The 20,090-nt window shown below is 69.5% G+C and overlaps 2 protein-coding genes across 3 annotated transcripts in view; one reads left to right on the forward strand and one right to left on the reverse strand.

The window, feature by feature from the left end:
• Positions 1-9,676, forward strand: part of ASIC3 (acid sensing ion channel subunit 3) — a 35,153-nt gene extending 25,477 nt beyond the window's left edge. The window contains exons 11-14 of the mRNA XM_043507148.1: positions 2,791-2,882; positions 4,673-4,752; positions 5,400-5,471; positions 8,614-9,676. Coding sequence (XP_043363083.1) covers positions 2,791-2,882; positions 4,673-4,752; positions 5,400-5,471; positions 8,614-8,718 — 349 coding nt within the window. The 3' untranslated portion in view covers positions 8,719-9,676. The remainder of the gene's footprint in view (positions 1-2,790; positions 2,883-4,672; positions 4,753-5,399; positions 5,472-8,613) is intronic.
• Positions 9,677-10,260: 584 nt separating this feature from the next.
• CDK5 (cyclin dependent kinase 5) lies at positions 10,261-16,147 on the reverse strand. Of its 2 annotated transcripts, none has more exons than XM_038388869.1 (12): positions 16,023-16,147; positions 15,368-15,456; positions 14,952-15,019; positions 14,460-14,520; positions 14,215-14,271; positions 13,829-13,924; positions 13,261-13,335; positions 12,376-12,472; positions 12,198-12,267; positions 11,835-11,895; positions 11,301-11,381; positions 10,261-10,913 (listed from the first exon to the last, which is right to left on the reverse strand). In XM_038388869.1, the coding sequence occupies exons 1-12, from the start codon at positions 16,057-16,059 to the stop codon at positions 10,827-10,829; spliced, it is 879 nt and encodes a 292-aa protein (XP_038244797.1). In that variant the 5' UTR covers positions 16,060-16,147; the 3' UTR covers positions 10,261-10,826. The 2 variants fall into 2 exon arrangements, with proteins under 2 accessions (XP_038244797.1, XP_043365768.1); XM_043509833.1 differs by having other exon boundaries at positions 15,918-16,074.
• Positions 16,148-20,090: the final 3,943 nt, after the last annotated feature.

The following is a 20,090-nucleotide window of genomic DNA, read 5'->3' on the forward strand; positions in this document are numbered from 1 at the left end:
CCCCTGCCCTGCCTGTGTCTCCCCCCACTCAGCTGGGGGTCTCAGCTCCCACTGTGCTCAGAGCTGCTCTTGCTGTCCCAGTGGGGGTAGGCAGCAAGCTCACTGCCTTCCTCACTGCATCAGAGCCAGCATGAGCCCCCTGAGCCATCACTCTGGTGTGCAAGGGGGCGGGGAGCATCTCTCTGTCCCACCCAGCCCCAGAGGTCTGGTTACAGGCAGGCAGGTAGCCTGAGCCTAACAGCTCCTCCCCACTGCCAGCCAGGTCATCTGCATTTTCACTGACCATTTCCCTCTCCGCCGATTGGTTCCCTGGATTCAAATTCAAACCCTTGGCAGTTACACGAGCAGGGCCTGGATCCTGTCCCAAAGAGACATAGTCACCCCACAACAGGGTCTCACAGCTGGTATCCTGGAGAACCCCAATGACCAGCCAGCTCCACCCCTCCTGGGTCTGCACAGGGATCTGGGCCATAGGCAGGGCGAGGGGCTTCATTCCTGGGACCCTCACACAGCCCCTCAGCATCTCAGGCTGCACCACCCAGGGCCTGACAACGGTTCTCTGTCCCAGGATCTCACCACCCCAGGAATGTCTCCCCATTGACCATCACCTTCCGCTCCCACTGGGGATCTGAGGGGCCTGGCCCCAGGAAACTCCACACACACATATAGGTTGGGGTCAGAAGTGGGAGCCTGTCCACCTCCCCACCTATCCGGCTGATGGAGTCTATGGCCTTGGGACCCAGCAAGGGAGCTAGACACCGGGGCTTTTCTGCAGGGTCCCCCTGGTTCAAATTGCCAGCCTGCTCAAAGGCAGTGAGGTGGCATCCACATCCCCCCCTTAACCCAGGACAGCAATTTAGTCTCGAGGTTCCCTGCGGAACTGGCACCCCGGGGTCTATCCCCACTCACCCCTGGCAGGTCCCCTCTGCCTCTCCGCTCCACCATCGCCAGTTCATGCTGCTGCTGCTTCTGCAGCTCTTTCTCGGGCTCTCGCTGTCTCTCACAGTCCTCTTGCTCTCTCGGACTCAGCTCCAATCCCATCGATCTCTGATCCCCTGATGGGGAACCCGATCGTGAAGACCTCCATCTGGCTGGGGACAGGACTCTCGGGGATGTCTGGCTACCACTTCAGCTGCTCCCAGATCCTGCTATAGCCCCGTCTGGGTCTGTTCCTTAGAGCGATCATCCTCCTCCAGCTGCACGATTGACTGTGCTTTGGTGAACTTTCCAATGCGCAACCCTCTCTTTCTGCACAGGGTCACAATGTCCTTCTTATGGAGACGGTGACAGGCCCTCACTCCGCTCTTCCCAAGTTGTGGTGGACTCACAGGCCTGTGTGCTCTCAGGTCCCCACGGTCTCCAGGGAGAACCCCTAGTGTGCCAGTCCTTCTCGAGGTCACCCCCTCTTTGCCAGGGTTGAGCTGCAGACTACTCCGCCCCGGGACCGCTCGCTGCAATCCCCAGGGGAACCTTGTTACTGCAAAAGTCCTTCTCTCTCCCAAGGCCAAGCCGCAGGTTCCTCCACCACAGTCCATAGGGGGACCCCATTACTGCACAGTCCTTCTTGCTGGTCACAGTCCCAGGGGTTAACTGCCCCCCAAAACCGCTCCTCTCTGAGCCTTCAGCACGCCTGGTCCTCGTCAATCCCCCTTCGATTTACTGCTCCCCAGACACTTACTGCAGGAAGCGCAATCCGCAGGGTGCAGTACATCCCACCCCTGCCACCAGTTGTCACGGAGTCCCCGGGCGATGCTCTGGAACTGCTCCCTACAAAGCCAGGCAGGACTCTGGGGGAGTCTCCTGTCTGGGAGCAGCCTGTCTGCAGGACACACAGCTCACCCGGCTCCCCCCTTCCTGGGTCTGACCTCGGAGCATCCAGCATCCTCTGCCCTCCGTGCGCTTCCCACAGCAAGTCCGCCCAGGCGGGGTTCTGGGGCAGCCAGAGGGTCCTGCCCCCCAACTCTGCAGTCAGACGGGACTCTCAGCCAGCCAGTAAAACAGAAGGTTTATTAGACGACAGGAACAGGGTCTAACACAGAGCTTGTAGGTGCAGAGACCAGTACCCCTCAGCTGGGTCCATTTGGGGGGGGGGGGGCAGTGAGCCAGACATCCCCGTCTGTGCTTCACTCCTCGTCCCCAGCGAGCCCCAAACTGAAACTCTCTCCACCTCTCGGCTTTGTCCCTTTCCCGGGCCAGGAGGTCACCGGATTCCTTTGTTCTCCAACCCTTTAGCTCTCACCTTGCAGGGGGGAAGGGCCCAGGCCATCAGTGGCCAGGAAACAGGGTGTCGGCCATTCTCTGTGTCCAGACCCCTGCACACACCTGCCCTCTAGGGCTCTGAAACGATCACACGCCCTTATCCCACCCCCTAGATACTTAAGGGGAAACTGAGGCACCCCCCACAATATTCAGAGGAAACATTAAGAACAGTCCCACTTCGTCACATCCCCGCACACAGCATGACCCCCCACAGCCCCCTCAAACATAACCCCCCCCACACAGCCCCCCAGACATCACCCCTGCACACAGTCCCCCAGACTTAACCCCCCTGCACAGCACGACCCCCCCACAGCACCCTCCTGCGGACAGCACATCCCCCACCACAACCCCACAGTGCGCCCCCCTTGTTGCGGACAGCATACTCCCCCCCTTTTGCTCCTCCCAGCCTGCCCCCCAGGGCCCACACCAGCCCTGCAGGGCCCTGGTGTCACCACACTGGTCACTTGGACTCACCCCGTCTGTCTGTCTGTCTGTCTGTCTATGCCTGGCCTGGCCGCTGCTGCCCCCCAGGGACAATGTGCTGGTGCTGGACATTTTCTTTGAAGCCTTGAACTATGAGACCATCGAGCAGAAGAAAGCATATGAGGTGGCAGGGCTGCTGGGTGAGTGTCCGGGGGGGTGCTGCTGGGTGAGTGCCCGGGGGTCTGTGTGTGCCAGGAGTGCTGGGTGAGTGCCGGGGGGGGGCGCTGAGTGAGTGCCCGGGGGGACTGGGTGAGTGCCCAGGGGGGGCTGGGTGACGGGGGTGCTGGGTGAGTGCCCAGGTGGGTGTGTCGGGGAGGGCTGAGTGAGTGCCCATGGGGGGGTGTGAGTGCCAGGGGGGCTGGGTGAGTGTCCGGGGGGTGCTGCTGGGTGAGTGCCTGGGGGTCTGTGTGTGCCGGGAGGGCTGGGTGAATGCCGGGGGGGGCTGGGTGACGGGGGTGCTGGGTGAGTGCCCAGGTGGGTGTGTCGGGGGGGGCTGAGTGAGTGCCCGGGGGGGGAGCTGGGTGAGTGCCCATGGGGGGGTGTGAGTGCCAGGGGGGCTGGGTGAGTGTCTGGTGGTCTGTGTGTGCCGGGAGGGCTGGGTGAATGCCGGGGGGGGGGCTGGGTGAGTGCCCAGGGGTGTGGGAGTGCCGGGGGGGGCTGGGTGTGTGCCTTGGGGGGGTGTGAGTGCCAGGGGGGCTGGGTATGTGCCAGGGGGTGTGAGTGCCTGGGGGTTGCTGGGTGAGTGCTGGGGGCTGAGTAAGCGCCCGGGGGGGCTGAGTGAGCGCTGGGGGGGTGCTGCTGGGTGAGTGCCTGGGGGTCTGTGTGTGCCAGGAGGGCTGGGTGAGTGCCCGGGGGGGCTGGGTGACGGGGGTGCTGGGTGAGTGCCCAGGTGGGTGTGTCGGGGGAGGCTGAGTGAGTGCCCGGGGGGGGAGCTGGGTGAGTGCCCGTGGGGGGGTGTGAGTGCCAGGGGGGCTGGGTGAGTGTCCGGGGGTCTGTGTGTGCCGGGAGGGCTGGGTGAATGCTGGGGGGGGGCTGGGTGAGTGCCCAGGGGTGTGGGAGTCCCGGGGGGGGCTGGGTGAGTGCCTTGGGGGGGTGTGAGTGCCAGGGGGGCTGGGTGTGTGCCAGGGGGTGTGAGTGCCTGGGGGTTGCTGGGTGAGTGCTGGGGGCTGAGTGAGTGCCCGGGGGGGCTGAGTGAGTGCTGGGGGGGTGCTGCTGGGTGAGTGCCTGGGGGTCTGTGTGTGCCGGGAGGGCTGGGTGAGTGCCCGGGGGGTGTGAGTGCTGGGGGGGCTGGATGATTGCCCGGGGGTGTGTGAGTGCCAGGAGGGCTTGGTGTATGCCCAGGGGCTGGGTGAGTGCCTGGGGGTGTGCGAGTGCCTGGGGGAGGCTGGGTGAGTGCCCAGGGGTGTGTGAGTGCCCGGGGGGCTGGGTGTGTGCCAGGGGGTGTGTGAGTGCCTGGGGGGCTGGGTGAGTGCCAGGGGGTGTGTGAGTGCCAGGGGGGAGCTGGCTGAGTGCCCAGGGGTGTGAGAGTGCCTGGGGAGGGACTGGGTGAGTGCCGGGGGTGTGAGTGCCGGGGGGGCTGGGTGAGTGCCCAGGGGTGTGTGAGTGCCGGGGGGGGGGCTGGGTGAGTGTGGGGGGTGCTGCTGGGTGAGTGTCCAGGGGCGTGTGAGTGCCGGGGGGGGGCTGGGTGAGTGCCCAAGGGGGTGTTAGTGCCGAGGGGGCAGGGCTGGGTGAGTGCCCGGGGGGGTGAGTGCTGGGGGGGGGCTGCTCGGTGAGTGTCCAGGGGGGCTGGGTGAGCACTTGCAGTGGGGCAGGGAGCAGTGCCCCTCATGACTCTCTGTGGGCGTGGATGGGGCTGGCCCCTGCCTGCTGCAGGAGCAGCGTCGGGTGGGTGCGGCCCGGCTTCCCGCTCACGCTCTGCCCCTGCCCCCAGGGGACATCGGGGGCCAGATGGGGCTGTTCATCGGGGCCAGCATCCTCACCATCCTGGAGATCTTCGACTACCTGTACGAGGTGAGGCCACGGGGCCGAGCAGCAGTGGGCAGGGGGCTCTTTGTTCTCCCCCGAACCTTGGTTCCCCCCCCAGCCTTGGTGCCCCCCCGAGCCTTCCCCCTTGACAACGCTCCTGAGACTGGTTCAGCTTCAATGCCGACCACAGCCACATGTGCCCCCAGCCCCTCTCCCCGTCCCCCGCTGGCCCCCACGCACGCCCTCCTCTATGAGCCTTCCCCCCCCCCGCCAATAGGTAAGAATGCAGCACATAGGGGAAACTGAGGCCCACTCAAGCATGATTAAAATATTACAAAGAATTCCCACTTGGTTACAGGGGGTGTCCATGGCCCAGCTGTGCCCCTCACTGCAGCACTGGGCACAGCTCACCCCTTCGTGAATTTCCCTGCCCCCCCAAGAAGTAGGGCTGGGCTGTGCTCCCATGGGCCAGATGGGGTTGCCCAGCGCCCCACAGGGTGAACAGAGACTCGAAACTGGGGCTCCCGCCACCCAGGCTAGTGCCACCCCTTGGACTCTCCCAGGCAGGGACAGCGAGCAGGGGAAGTACAAAGGAGCTACGACCCCCCAACTGTAGGGACCTCCCCAAGAGGTCATTGCAGAGCCTCCCCCACTCCCCTCCTGTTGGTAATGACCCGGTTATCTCCCCCCAGGTGTTTCGGGACAAACTCCTCAGCTTTTACAAGAACAAGAAGAGACCCCAGAGAAATAACAGCGACAACCTGGTAACCAGCCCCTGGGTGCACTGCAAGAGGAGGGGCCCCTGAGCTTCCCCCCTCCCCCCAGAACCACCCTGCCAGGGGAGGGGCCCCTGACTTTCCCCCATCCCCCCAGAACCGCCCTGCCAGGGGAGGGGCCCCGACCTTCCTCCGTCCCCCCAGAACCGCCCTGCCAAGGGAGGGGCCCCCGACCTTCCCCCGTCCCCCCAGAACCGCCCAGCCCGGCACCCTGCAGCGCTGAGGCCTGTTGGGGATCGGGCTGCCGCTGTCTCCCCGGGGTCCCCTCTGCACGGGCTGTGACATCCCCAGGCTGGCCCTGCCGCCCCACCTGCTGGATTTAGCGCCACCCGGCAGAACCCCGCAGCAAGACTGGGGCATGTTAGCGCTCGGTGGCCCTGCCCCCACTTCCTCTAGCCCAGCGGTTTTCAAACTGCGGTTCGGGACCCAGTACTGGGCCGTGGAATTGAAGGCCCTGGGTCGCGGCAGCTCTGGGCAGCACCACCGACCGGGCCATTAAAAGTCCCATTGGCGGTGCTGCTTGGCTAAGGCAGGCTTGTCCCTACCTGTTCTGGCACCGCGCTGCGCGCCAGCAACGGCCAGCAGACGGTCCGGCTCCTAGGCAGGGGGCCACAGGGTGGCATGTGCTGCCCCCGCCCTGAGCACTGGCTCCACACTCCTATTAGCAGGTTCCTGGCCAATGGGAGCTGGGGGGGGGGCGTGCCTGCGGGCGAGAACCATGCAGAGCCGCTTGCGCGCCTCCACCTCGGAGCCGGACCTGCTGCTGGTCCACTTCCAGGGCGTAGCGCAGTCCGCAGTGTCAGGACAGGCAGGAAACCTGCCTTAGCACCCCCACTGCAGGAGCCGCCCATGGTAAGCCTGTGCCCCAATCCCCTGCCTGAGCCCCCTCCTGCACCCCTCATCCTTGGCCCCACCCCAGAGCCCTGACCTCCTCCTGCACCCCAACCCTGAGTTCTTCCCACACCCTGAACCCCTCATTCCTGGCCCCACCCTGCAGCCCTGAGCCCCTCCCCCACCCCAAACCCCTTACCCCCAGCTCCGTTGGGTCATGGCCATCAACCATTTTCTTTAACTGGGTAGCCAGAAAAAGAATTTGGAACCGACTGCTATAGGCAAGGTGTTGCTGCAGCATCCGTGCGGACGTGGGGGCAGGGCCGTATCCACGCGAAGGCGGGGCACAGGGCTGCCTGCGGGCACTGGCTGCCAGGCTCTGGCGCTGCACCACACAGGCGATAAAGGCCCCTGGATGAGCCGCAGCCAGGTGTGAGCAAGCATAGAGCCGGGTCGCTCGTCCCCTGCAGCGTGGGGCAGGCTCTGGCTCAAGTGGGAGGCCCCCATAGGTTCCTCCTGATTCAGTGGATGGCCTGCAGCAGCATCCTCCACCCCGCCCCAACCCCCTCATCCTGCCCCAGTGTGGCAGGGGGAGGGGGTCCTGGGAGTGCAGGAGAGTGAGCCCCCCCATACTGACCTGCCGTGGTCCACTGGGGTAGTGTACATGCCCCTTTGCACCCACGCGTTCATTATTTCTTGGTGAACCCAGAACTGCCCCAAAGCCACACCCTAAGTGCAGCGCATCCCCGCTGCTCCGCAGGGCCCCTAGTGTCAGGGCCAGGCGGGAGCCAGAGCGGCTGGGGCTGAGTGCCAGTTTCTGGGCACAGCCACTCTAGGGAGGGCTCAGCTTTGCCTTCACCCCGGCCTGAGATCTCTGCCCGGGAAGAGAGCTAGCTGGGCTCACACCTGCCCAAGGGATGGAGGGTTTACTACAGTGTGGGGCACAGGCACACCGTGGGGTCTGGGACTTCGAACGGTGCCTGGGACCAGGGTGGCACACACCCAGCAGGGCTCCCTGCGTGCGGCCCGGGGCCAAAGGAGGAGCCCGGTGATTCAGCCCCTGCTCCGGAGCCATCCCGGGCTGCTGTGGCCTGCACTGGCACCTGCTCTTCAGAACAGGGATTGACCAAGTGGCGGGGTCAGAAAAGAGCCAGTGAGGGGTTGAGCTCTGCAGACCCTGCAGCATAGATTAAGCTGCCTTAGTCTGTGCAGGGGAGGGGTCGGCGGTGCGGTGAGCACCGTCTGCGGGTGCCCGGAGCCTCGTCTGTGCAGGGGAGGGGGCTCTGGGGCAGACGCCCTGCCTGTCGGAGTGAACGGCCGTAGACAAGAGCTGTTCTGGCTGGGAATAAGGAGCAGATTTTCCCCAGGGAGGGTCGCCCCCATTGGAACGACTGACCGGAGGGGTAGTGGGGGGTGTCTCTGTCACACAGGGTCAGTGAATCCAGGCTGGGCGGGTCTCCAACTGCCCCCCTCTAGTTCAGCTGGGCCAGGAGTCCCTGGGCAGAGCTGTGCCCTGGGCTCTGCGGGAGGCTACGTGGTCCCAGTGGACACGGACAGTGCCAGGCTCACACACCGGCCAGGCAGTCACACCCCAGGCAGGGCAGGGCCTCGGCCCGTGGCAGCTACAGCCGGCTCTGGCCCTCTGGAGGAGCCATTCCCGAGTGCTGGCACCTCTCAGGGGGCCTGTGGCTGTCGGGCAAGCGTAGGGTCCCCCGCGGCAACCAGCCAGCAACATCCACACAGGACTGCAGGCTTGGCAGTGACCTCCTGGCACTAAGGCCAGGCCCCTGCTCGTGCAGGCAACCCCGGCCCATCATCCCCCCTTGCAACCTGATCCACTCCACCCTCGCACCCACACCCCCCCAGCTCTGCCCTGCTCCCTCCGCTCAGCCCAGCCGCCCCCCAGCTGCCCCTCTTCCCCCTGGGCTAGCTCTTTCCCTGCCTCAGGCTCCTCCAGTGCCTGGCTGACAGCGCCACCCAGCCTCATCACACATTTTACTAGCACCCTCTGCGTCCCGGGCCATCATCAACGCCCACACTGCAGACACAGCCCAGGTCAAATTGCCTGTGGCTCCCGCAGACCCTCCCGGCCCAGAACTGGGGGAGCATGGCACAGCCCTGGAATCAGAGCATGCCAGGAGGGTCAGGGCACCGGTGGCCAAACCCCACTCCCAGGCAGGGACCCAGGAACGTGGGGAGGGGAGGCAGACCACGGCGGTAGGGGCAGCAGGGCCAGGATCTGGGATGGGGTGGGTGGATGGAGACACCGCCTGCTTCTTACCCCCCTGTTCCTCCCCAGAGCACCTGTAACACCCTGCGCAGCCACTCGGACAGTCTCGGCTTCACCCCGAACATGCTACCTCGGCACCCGGCTCTCGGCAACTTCGAGGAGTTTGCGTGCTGAGGGGGTGGCTGCGCCTTGCAGTCCCAGCCCACTGGCCTCTCGCCTCCAGCAAGACCTGAGCCGCTCTGGCCAGGCAGATGCGGCTTGGCGGCACAGAGGGCACCAGGACAGCCCCTGGGAAGGAGACACCAGTGGTGGTGCAGTCCTGGGCTTCCACACACTAGGCTCTGTGGGGCCTTGGCCCAACTCAGCTCCCGGCCAGCTGTGGCTCCAAGCATTCACCACTGGGCTTCCATGCACAGCCCTCAACAGGGGAGCTCATGCTCAGGCTTCCACCCTGCCCCGTCGGGGGTGGGGATTGCTATCCCCTGGGGTCAGCCCCTCTGCAGGCAGGGGGGTGCTGAGCCCAGCGCTGGAGTGCCCTGCCCTGGCCATGATCATTCCAGCTGCCCCAGGGGTGGAAGCCAGCACCTTTGACAAGCCATGGTGCCTGGCTGCCTCCCAGCCAGGGCACAGAGAACGGAGCCAGCTCTCCCCTCCCCGGAGGCCTCTACCCCCATCACTGAGCTCGGCCCAGCCTCCCCCTGCCTGCAGCCCCACCCCAGGGAACCTCTCCCAGCTGTATGAGAGCCACAGGGCTCCCCAGCCCCAGGGCACAGCACCCTCACAACTCCCTCAGGATGGCTGGCCCCCAGGGATGGGTGCAGCTTGCACTCCTGGTCTTCCCAGGCCCTGCAATGGGGAGAGGCAGGGGGTGGCCCCTAGCCCCTGTGCTGGGGCACATGGAGACTGGGAGGCCCCAGGGACCGACCAGGCCCTTTGTGCTAGTGACCCGTCTGAGAGTCCTGCTGGCCACGTATCTGCATGAGCTGCTTGCAGCACCCCCATCACCTGCTCCCCTTGCCCATCTGTGCCCCCTGCCTCCCCTCTTCCCTCCAGCGCAGAGACAGCTGCAGCTTGCACCTCTCCAGCCTAGCGCGGATCCTGTGTATCATTAAAACCCACCTGGTGGTTCCGACTTCCCATCTCTGCTTGGTCAGTTCCAGGACGGGAGGGCCCTAAGCAGGCACGAGTCATTGGGGGAGGGGGAGGCAGGGTTGGACCAGGCCTGGGGGGCCCTGCAGGGCCCACACAGGGCTCGAGGGGAGAGTGCTAGGCTGGGCCTACAGAGACGGGCACGAGGCGGACCATAGCTTGGTGTTGCGAGTAGTGGGAGCAAAGGGGTAGCTGCCAAGTGGGCCCTAGGCCAGGCTCTCTCTACCAGCAGCCCACGGGCTGTCCCCTCGGCCAGCAGGCGTCTCCCCCGTCACCGGGCTTCTCTCTGCAGCTCACCCCACAGGACTCTGGAGCCAACTCCCCATCGTCACCACAGCCAGGCTCTCCCCAGGCCCTGCAGGGCCCTGGGGTATCAGCAGCCCCCCCACCTTCCAGTCTCCCCCCCCCCCCGCTGCAGCCAGGCCCACTGCCCCTCCCATGAACAGCAGGGCAGGTGCGTCAGCACCCCGAGCCACAGGTCTGACCCAGCCTCCATTCTCTGCCTGCCAGGGGCAGCCCCAGCAGCCCCCTCCCACCATGGAAGGGACGAGAGCGCAGGACGCAGGCTGGGGGAGGGGAACTGTTTATGAAATTAAACATACACCTTCAGCCACACAGGAGCATGTTACAAGGGGGAGGGAAGCTGCCTGGCCCCCAAGGAGTCCCAGCTGGAAGGGGGCCCCACCCAGGCAGGGGCACGGCCAGGGCCCAGAGGCCTGCAGGGGACGTGGCAAGAATGGGCAGCCAGCGCCGGGGGCATCACATCCCACACCAGCCTGGGAGGAGCCATCTCTTGCCCCCAGACCTCCGATGAAGTAAGGGACAGCAGCAGCTCCCCTCTTTCCTGTGCCCCACTGGAACCCCAGGGCCGTCCCTGTCCCGGGGGAGGCAGATGACGCTGCACGGTACAGGGGCAATGGGTGCTTGCAGCAGGGCAGGGAGGGGGGCTGGCTCCTGTCCATGGGGTCCCCGCAGAGACTGGTATAAAACCAGGCACTGCAATGTGTTAAAAACCTAATAAATATCTTGGGGGGGTCCCAGGGCCCTGCCCATCACCCAGTGCCCTGGCCCCAGAACCCCCCTCCCGCAGGCGCCCCTGGAGAGGGCAGGTGCTGGCCTGGCCCAGGCAGTCTCTAGGGAAGGCAGAAGTCCGTGAAGTAGGAGTGCTGCAATGCCTCCTCGGCCGAGACCCGCTGCACCGGGTTGCACTTCAGCAGGTTCTGTGGAGGCAGCAGAGGGGCTGGGTGAGGAGGGGGTGGGGACAGCCTGGATGGAGCAGGGCAGTGGGGCCAGGCACCCCCACCCCGGAGCTGCAGGGGAGAGTCAGAAGCCCATTCCCCAAGGGGTGGTTGGGGGAGCAGCAGCAGAGAAGCCATCTGGCTACCCAGCACAGCCCAGGCAGAGCGGCTGCTGCCCCTGCCCACAGGGAACAGAGAGGGGCTGTCAGCTCTGCATATGCGAAGATGCCCCAAAACAGTCCTGGTCAGTCACAGGACTCCAGCAGCCCCCAGGGACAGGCCTGCCCCTCCCTGAGGCCAGCAGGCCCCTCTGCGTGCCATGGGGCTGGGCCCACAGCACCTGCTCAGCCCAGGCAGCGGGGCACTCACCTGGAGCAGGTCCCGACCTGTGGCATTGAGCTTCGGCACCACATTGAGCAGCGACGTCGTCGCAGGGTACATGGGGTACGGCTGAGGGGAGAGAGGGTGACAGCTAGGAGCACCCTCCAGCAATAATCCACCCTCCACCTCCCCCCAGAGACAGGCCAACCTCGACCCAGCACTAATCCCCCCTGGAGACAGGCCCACGCCCCCCTTCCCACTCCAGACACTAAGACTGCCCCCGCACAGCCTCTAACCTCACCCCCAGACTGGGCCTGGCAGCTGCTCCCTCCCTGGCCCTGGTGCTCCGAGGGCCTAGCTAGCCCCTGCAGATGCTCATCTCCAGGGGACCCAGTGCCTGCGCGTTGTGCGGGGCTCACACCTGTCAGGTGTTGTTCGTGGCACCCGCTGATGGACCTAAGAGCTGCAGCTTGTGGCCGGAGGGGGCAGCTCCATGCCCCCTGCTTCCGAGGACAAGGCGGGCCCCAGAGCCCCTCCCCGCCAGGTCAGGCCCATGGCGCCCGTCCCCAGCCTGGGACTCACCTTGTAGTCTGGGAGCTTAGTCATGGCCGGCCACTGCTCTTCGGTTGGGGTTCCCAGCAACGTGGGAGCGGGTTAAGGGCCATCTCTGCCCCCACAGGCCCCAGCCAGCCAAACAGGGGAGGGGAGGACCTCAGCTCTGGCCTGCAGACCCTGCCCAAGGCACATCCTACCACCCCCCCCCAGGGCTCCTTCAGCCAGGAGGAAAAGCTGGGAGCCGCATGCCCCCCCACCCAAAGGTGGTCAGGAAACCTGTTACCCAAGGGAAGGATTCGTCGCCCGGCCTGGGCCTTTTGGCTCCTGTCTCTCTGGCTTTGTTCTCCCCACCCTTTGCTAAACAAATCTGCCCAAGGTTGAAAAGGATATCGGAAAATCCGCTTCAGCTGGTCGTCCACATCGTTCCCCGGGAACAGGGGCCGCCCAGCATTGGCCAGCTCTGCGGGGAGAGAGACGGGGCTGAGCCCAGGGAGCCCTGCAGACCCTCCCGCGCTCCCCACACTCGGTGCACAGCCCCTCCACAGTGGGGAGCTGGGCACCCAGGTACCTGCAAAGATGCACCCCGCTGACCACATGTCTATGGAGGTGGAGTAGAGCTTGGCACCAAACAGCACGTCAGGGGGACGGTACCACAGTGTCACAACCTGCAGGGGGCGGACACAGGCTGTCAGACCCCCACTGCCCAGAGAACAGCCCACAGGAGACGCAGCAGAGCTGCCAGCCTGAGCACCACATGTGGCTCCAAGCTCTGGGCAGGCCATCGGGCAGCTTTCCCTTCCTCCCACAGCTCCCTCCATGGCTGCTGAAGCACCCCAGCACGGTTGCTGACCCATCCGCCCTGCAGAGAATGGGGCCCACTGACACCCCCCAGAGCCAGCAGCAGCAGGATCCTATCTCTTCCTAGCTTTGCCCCAGCCGCTGTGTGATCCAAGCGGAAGCACTGGCCGAGCTGGGAAGACAGGATGTAAACAGCCCACCACCATGAACCACCACTGCTGGCGGAGAAGGAAGAATGGGGGTGGGGCAGGGCGCTCTCCCCCAGAGACAGCGCTGCCCCCCCCATGCATCAGTGCAGCTCTAGGTAGGGCTGAGCTGCAGGGAGAGGGGAGGGGGCTCAGCAGGGGGTGCTCTCCCCTCGCAGTCAGCGCTGACCTCACTACCCTAACTTGGTGCTGGGGGCCTGTGAGGTGGCGGGGTGCTCTCCCCTCACACGCTGGGGGGGGGCTGCACAGCGGGAGGAAGAGGGGCGCTCTCCCCTTGCACGCTGGGGGGCCAGTGCTCTCCTCTCACAGCGAAGAACTAGATTCTAGCTCCCTGTAGAACAGCCTGTCCAGTAGCTGCATAGAACAGCCAGTACACAGTAGCCGAATTGCTGAAAGGGCCCCTGCAGCGGATGTGTGCCCATGCCCCCAGGACGTCCCCGACCACTCACCTCTGCTGAATAACAGCGCACAGGGATCCCAAAGGCCCGAGCCAAACCAAAGTCGGCCAGTTTGAGCTCCCCATTCTGCCAAGAGAAGAAGATGAACCAGCCACAGAGAATCAGTCATGCAGAGCGCGCCACCTGCCAGGAACTGCGGCTGCCAACCAGAGCCAGAGAAACAGCAAAGCTCCTGCCCTGTGCTCAGGAGGCAAAGACTATAGCCCCAAGAGGAGCAGGTGAGAGGACACAATGAACAGCCCCCCAACCCTGCCCTGGGCTCCCCCCCTGCCCTGGGCTCCCCCTCAGTCACAATCCACAGCCCCTGCTAGCCCAGCTCTGGAATCCCCACCACAACTTTGCCGCTCCCCCTAAATCCCAACCTGCAGCCCGTTAGCCGAGCCCTAGGATCCCCACCAGCCTGCTCGTACTCCCAATCCCAACCCACAGACCCTGCTAACGCAACCCTGGGCTCCCGCCAGCCCTGCCAGTCCCCCTCAATCCCGATCAGCCCTGTCAATGCCCCACACTCCAGCCCAGCAGCAGCACTGGCCCCCGTCTGGCTGCGTGGGTCACTCACTCTGTTGATCAGCAGGTTCTGGGGTTTGAGGTCTCTGTGCAGCACGTTTCGGCTGTGGCAGAAGGCGAGGCCCTTCAGCAGCTGGTACATGAAGGACTAGAAGAGAGGGCAGCAGTGAGCATGCTCCAGATAGACCTCAAACCTACCCGTGCCCCAGCCAGGGCGGGCGTTGGCTCCAGGAAGCAGGGGATTCTCCCCCGCCAGGCCTAAGGGAACCAAGACTGGCCAGTCTGGGAGGAGCAGCTTGTGATGCTGCGAGCCTGGGGAGCTGCCAACTCAGAACGGACCTTGGCAGGGGGCTGCTCATAGGGGCTACCAAGCTGGGTGCTGTGACTGGCACCCCCACCCCCGCAAGGCACCATCCTAGCCTGGCCCTGCAGACCCACCTTGACGTTCTCAGGGTCCAGGTCCCCATTGCAGCTGTCAAAGTATTTCTTCAGGTCCTGGCGGGAAAAGAGGGATGCCTGCATCAAAGGGGAGCTGGGGAGCTCAGGGGAACCCAGGCAACTCCGCTCCCCCTCGGGGAGGACAGTGGATTTCACCCTGGGCTCCCCGTTTCCTCCTGGAGGCAGGGGAGCCCACGGACCCCCAGGGCCTTCAGTCTCCTGTGAGCTCCATGTCCCCAGCTCACCTGGTCACAGAACTCAAACACCAGCGTCAGCTTCTTGTCACTGTGCAGGACATCGTGCAGCCTGCAATGCAGGGAAAACCCAGTGAGTGTCCCCAGCAGGAGCACACAGGCCTTTCAATAGCATGGGGCCTCCTACCAGCCCCAGTACCGAGAGCATGCACCCCGGGGAAAGGGGGTCCAGGGCAGGCCCTCACCCCTTTGCCTCAGGGGACATAGTGCTGGGGTCCTGGGTAGAAAACAAGCAGGTCACCCCATCGGCAAATCTGCTGTGAAAGGTACAAACACTTTCCCTGAGCAGCGTGTTACAGGACTCTGTGTGGGCCGGGAGAGGGCCACGCTCCTCACAGCTCCACCGCAGCTCCTACGGGACTCGTGGAGAGGAGAGCAGAGGGGAGACAATGCCACACAGCACCCAGGAGCTCCACAAGTCCAGATCCAAACCCAGCCCCATCCAGAGCCCCCTGGCCTGCCTGGCACAAGGCGTGTCCTTGCCTGACGATATTTTTGTGTTTCAGTTCCTTGAGCAGGCAGATCTCCCGCAGGGCGGAGCTGGGAACACCCTAGAGAAGAGGAGAGGGAGAGAGAGGGGGGGCTATCAGCATATGCTGCCCCACAGAGCCAGGATCTTACGTGCCCCCAACAGGGGACTGGCCAAACGCACAGAAAGGCATTAGCTTCAAGCCCAATGGGGCAGAAACAATAGAACAGGACCCAGGAACCGCAAAGGGTGATGAGCCCCCATCCCCAGCACCCGGGATAGGCAGCTCAGAGCAGCGGCTTGGGCCCAAACCTGCTCCCCTGCAGCTGGGAACATCTGCTTGCAGCTGCAGCCCACATCTGGTCCCCGAGGGAGCCAGAGACATGATGCCTGGCCACTGCTGGACAACAGAGCGGAGTGGGCTGGTCACCTCGTCATCATCATCTAGCCGGACTCTCTTCAGTGCCACGATCTCATGGGTCTCCCTGTTCTTGGCTTTGAACACGGTCCCGTAGGTCCCTGGGGGGAGAGGCTGTGAGAAGCAAGCACCCTAGTGCCAGCCCCCTAACCTCAAGCTCAACCCTACAGCATCTGCAGCACCTGACTCCCAGCCCAACCCGCACGGCAGCCCCGGCCCCGGCCCCGGCCCCCGCCCCCGGACCCCGCCCCTCCCCCACCGCAGCCCCAGCCCCGGCCCCGGCCCCCGCCCCTCCCCCACCGCAGCCCCAGCCCCGGCCCCGGCCCCCGCCCCCGGCCCCCGCCCCTCCCCCACCGCAGCCCCAGCCCCAGCCCCGGCCCCCGCCCCTCCCCCACCGCAGCCCCAGCCCCGACCCCCGGCCCCCGCCCCCGGCCCCCGCCCCTCCCCCACCGCAGCCCCAGCCCCGGCCCCCGCCCCTCCCCCACCGCAGCCCCAGCCCCCGCCCCTCCCCCACCGCAGCCCCAGCCCCAGCCCCAGCCCCAGCCCCGGCCCCGGCCACAGCCACAGCCACAGCCCCTGCCCGGCCCTGAACCGAGCGGGGCCTGGCCCGAGGCGGCGACTACGGGCAGATGAGACGCGACGCGACGCGGTCCGACCGCCCCGGTACCTTCCCCGATCTTCTCCAGCTTCTCGTATTTCTGCATCGCTCCGCACCGGGCCCGCCCGGACTACAGCTCCCGGCAGCCCCCGCGCGGCCCCGCCCCCCCGCTCCGCTCCCGGCAGCCCCCGCGCGGCCCCGCCCCCTCGCTCCGCTCCCGGCAGCCCCCGCGCGGCCCCGCTCCGCTCCCGGCAGCCCCCGCGCGGCCCCGCCCCCTCGCTCCGCTCCCGGCAGCCCCCGCGCTTCCAGCCGAGACCGCGGGTTTGTTCTCCCGGCAGCCCCTCCCCCCTGCCATGGCCCAGCCCCGGGGCCCTGCCCCCCCCCAATGGCCCCCTGCCCCGCCCCTCCCCCCTGCCACGGCCCAGCCCCGGGGCCCTGCCCCGCCCCCCAATGGCCCCCTGCCCCGCCCCTCCCCCCTGCCACGGCCCAGCCCCGGGGCCCTGCCCCGCCCCCCAATGGCCCCCTGCCCCGCCCCTCCCCCCTGCCACGGCCCAGCCCCGGGGCCCTGCCCCGCCCCCCAATGGCCCCCTGCCCCGCCCCCCCCCCCTGCCACGGCCCAGCCCCGGGGCCCTGCCCCGCCCCCCACTGGCCCCCTGCCCCGCCCCTCCCCCCTGCCACGGCCCAGCCCCGCCCCCCAATGGCCCCCTGCCCCGCCCCTCCCCCCTGCCACGGCCCAGCCCCGGGGCCCTGCCCCGCCCCCCAATGGCCCCCTGCCCCGCCCCTCCCCCCTGCCACGGCCCAGCCCCGGGGCCCTGCCCCGCCCCCAATGGCCCCCTGCCCCGCCCCTCCCCCCTGCCACGGCCCAGCCCCGGGGCCCTGCCCCGCCCCCCAATGGCCCCCTGCCCCGCCCCCCCCCTGCCACGGCCCAGCCCCGGGGCCCTGCCCCGCCCCCCAATGGCCCCCTGCCCCGCCCCTCCCCCTGCCACGGCCCAGCCCCGGGGCCCTGCCCCGCCCCCCAATGGCCCCCTGCCCCGCCGCTCCCCCCTGCCACGGCCCAGCCCCGGGGCCCTTCCCCGCCCCCCAATGGCCCCCTGCCCCGCCCCTCCCCCCTGCCACGGCCCAGCCCCGGGGCCCTGCCCCGCCCCCCAATGGCCCCCTGCCCCGCCCCGCCCCCCTGCCACGGCCCAGCCCCGGGGCCCTGCCCCGCCCCCAATGGCCCCCTGCCCCGCCCCCCCCCGCCACGGCCCAGCCCCGGGGCCCTGCCCCGCCCCCAAATGGCCCCCTGCCCCGCCGCTCCCCCCTGCCACGGCCCAGCCCCGGGGCCCTGCCCCGCCCCCCAATGGCCCCCTGCCCCGCCCCCCCCCCCTGCCACGGCCCAGCCCCGGGGCCCTGCCCCGCCCCCCAGTGGCCCCCTGCCCCGCCCCTCCCCCCTGCCACGGCCCAGCCCCGGGGGCCTGCCCCGCCCCCCAGTGGCCCCCTGCCCCTCCCCTCCCCCCTGCCACGGCCACCCCCCGGGGGCCTGCCCCGCCCCCCAATGGCCCCCTGCCCCGCCCCTCCCCCTGTCACGGCCCAGCCCCGGGGCCCTGCCCCGCCCCCCATTGGCCCCCTGCCCCGCCCCTCCCCCCTGCCACGGCCCAGCCCCGGGGCCCTGCCCCGCCCCCCAATGGCCCCCTGCCCCGCCCCTCCCCCCTGCCACGGCCCAGCCCCGGGGCCCTGCCCCGCCCCCCACTGGCCCCCTGCCCCGCCCCTCCCCCCTGCCACGGCCCAGCCCCGGGGCCCTGCCCCGCCCCCCAATGGCCCCTGCCCCGCCCCTCCCCCCTGCCACGGCCCAGCCCCGGGGCCCTGCCCCGCCCCCCAATGGCCCCCTGCCCCGCCCCCCCCTGCCACGGCCCAGCCCCGGGGCCCTGCCCCGCCCCCCAATGGCCCCCTGCCCCGCCCCTCCCCCCTGCCACGGCCCAGCCCCGGGGCCCTGCCCCGCCCCCCAATGGCCCCCTGCCCCGCCGCTCCCCCCTGCCACGGCCCAGCCCCGGGGCCCTGCCCCGCCCCCCAATGGCCCCCTGCCCCGCCCCCCCCCCTGCCACGGCCCAGCCCCGGGGCCCTGCCCCGCCCCCCAGTGGCCCCCCTGCCCCGCCCCTCCCCCCTGCCACGGCCCAGCCCCGGGGCCTGCCCCGCCCCCCAGTGGCCCCCTGCCCCTCCCCTCCCCCCTGCCACGGCCCAGCCCCGGGGGCCTGCCCCGCCCCCCAATGGCCCCCTGCCCCGCCCCTCCCCCCTGTCACGGCCCAGCCCCGGGGCCCTGCCCCGCCCCCCATTGGCCCCCTGCCCGCCCCTCCCCCCTGCCACGGCCCAGCCCCGGGCCCTGCCCCGCCCCCCAATGGCCCCCTGCCCCGCCCCTCCCCCCTGCCACGGCCCAGCCCCGGGCCCTGCCCCGCCCCCCAATGGCCCCCTGCCCCGCCCCTCCCCCTGCCACGGCCCAGCCCCGGGCCCTGCCCCGCCCCCAATGGCCCCCTGCCCCGCCCCCCCCATGCCACGGCCCAGCCCCGGGGCCCTGCCCGCCCCCCAATGGCCCCCTGCCCCGCCCCTCCCCCCTGCCACGGCCCAGCCCCGGGGCCCTGCCCCGCCCCCCAATGGCCCCCTGCCCCGCCCCTCCCCCCTGCCACGGCCCAGCCCCGGGCCCTGCCCCGCCCCCAATGGCCCCCTGCCCCGCCCCTCCCCCCTGCCACGGCCCAGCCCCGGGGGCCTGCCCCGCCCCCAATGGCCCCCTGCCCCGCCCCTCCCCCCTGCCACGGCCCAGCCCCGGGGCCCTGCCCCGCCCCCCCAGTGGCCCCCTGCCCCGCCCCTCCCCCCTGCCACGGCCCAGCCCCCGGGGCCCTGCCCCGCCCCCAATGGCCCCCTGCCCCGCCCCTCCCCCCTGCCACGGCCCAGCCCCGGGGCCCTGCCCCGCCCCCCAATGGCCCCCTGCCCCGCCCCTCCCCCCTGCCACGGCCCAGCCCCGGGGCCCTGCCCCGCCCCCCAAGGGCCCCCTGCCCCGCCCCCCCCGCCACGGCCCAGCCCCGGGGCCCTGCCCCGCCCCCAAATGGCCCCCTGCCCCGCCGCTCCCCCCGGCCACGGCCCAGCCCCGGGGCCCTGCCCCGCCCCCCAATGGCCCCCTGCCCCGCCCCCCCCCCTGCCACGCCCAGCCCCGGGGCCCTGCCCCGCCCCCCAGTGGCCCCCTGCCCCGCCCCTCCCCCCTGCCACGGCCCAGCCCCGGGGGCCTGCCCCGCCCCCCAGTGGCCCCCTGCCCCTCCCCTCCCCCCTGCCACGGCCCAGCCCCGGGGGCCTGCCCCGCCCCCCAATGGCCCCCTGCCCCGCCCCTCCCCCCTGTCACGGCCCAGCCCCGGGGCCCTGCCCCGCCCCCCCATTGGCCCCCTGCCCCGCCCCTCCCCCCTGCCACGGCCCAGCCCCGGGGCCCTGCCCCGCCCCCCAATGGCCCCCTGCCCCGCCCCTCCCCCCTGCCACGGCCCAGCCCCGGGGCCCTGCCCCGCCCCCCAATGGCCCCCTGCCCCGCCCCTCCCCCCTGCCACGGCCCAGCCCCGGGGCCCTGCCCCGCCCCCCAATGGCCCCCTGCCCCGCCCCTCCCCCCTGCCACGGCCCAGCCCCGGGGGCCCTGCCCCGCCCCCCAATTGGCCCCCCGCCCCGCCCCCTCCCCCCTGCCACGGCCCAGCCCCGGGGCCCTGCCCCGCCCCCCAATGGCCCCCTGCCCCGCCCCTCCCCCCTGCCACGGCCCAGCCCCGGGGCCCTGCCCCGCCCCCCAATGGCCCCCTGCCCCGCCCCTCCCCCCTGCCACGGCCCAGCCCCGGGGCCTGCCCCGCCCCCCAATGGCCCCCTGCCCCGCCCCTCCCCCCTGCCACGGCCCAGCCCCGCCCCTGCCCCGCCCCCAATGGCCCCCTGCCCCGCCCCTCCCCCCTGCCACGGCCCAGCCCCGGGCCCTGCCCCGCCCCCCAATGGCCCCCTGCCCCCGCCCCCCCCCCCTGCCACGGCCCAGCCCCGGCCCTGCCCCGCCCCCCACTGGCCCCCTGCCCCGCCCCTCCCCCCTGCCACGGCCCAGCCCCGGGGCCCTGCCCCGCCCCCCAATGTCCCCCTGCCCCCCCCCCCCCTGCC

This window comes from Dermochelys coriacea, chromosome 2 (assembly GCF_009764565.3).
Source record: "Dermochelys coriacea isolate rDerCor1 chromosome 2, rDerCor1.pri.v4, whole genome shotgun sequence".
Lineage (NCBI taxonomy): Eukaryota > Metazoa > Chordata > Testudines > Dermochelyidae > Dermochelys > Dermochelys coriacea.

Coding starts and splice junctions, on each gene's coding strand:
- CDK5 (XM_043509833.1), bottom strand. CDS start 16,059: ATGCAGAAATACGAGAAGCTGGAGAAGATCGGGGAAGGTACCGGGGCG. Junction 13,925..14,214: donor TGGACCCTGAGAACGTCAAG/GTGGGTCTGCAG, acceptor CCTCTCTTCTAG/TCCTTCATGTACCAGCTGCT. Junction 10,914..11,300: donor CAGGTCGGGACCTGCTCCAG/GTGAGTGCCCCG, acceptor CTGCCTCCACAG/AACCTGCTGAAGTGCAACCC.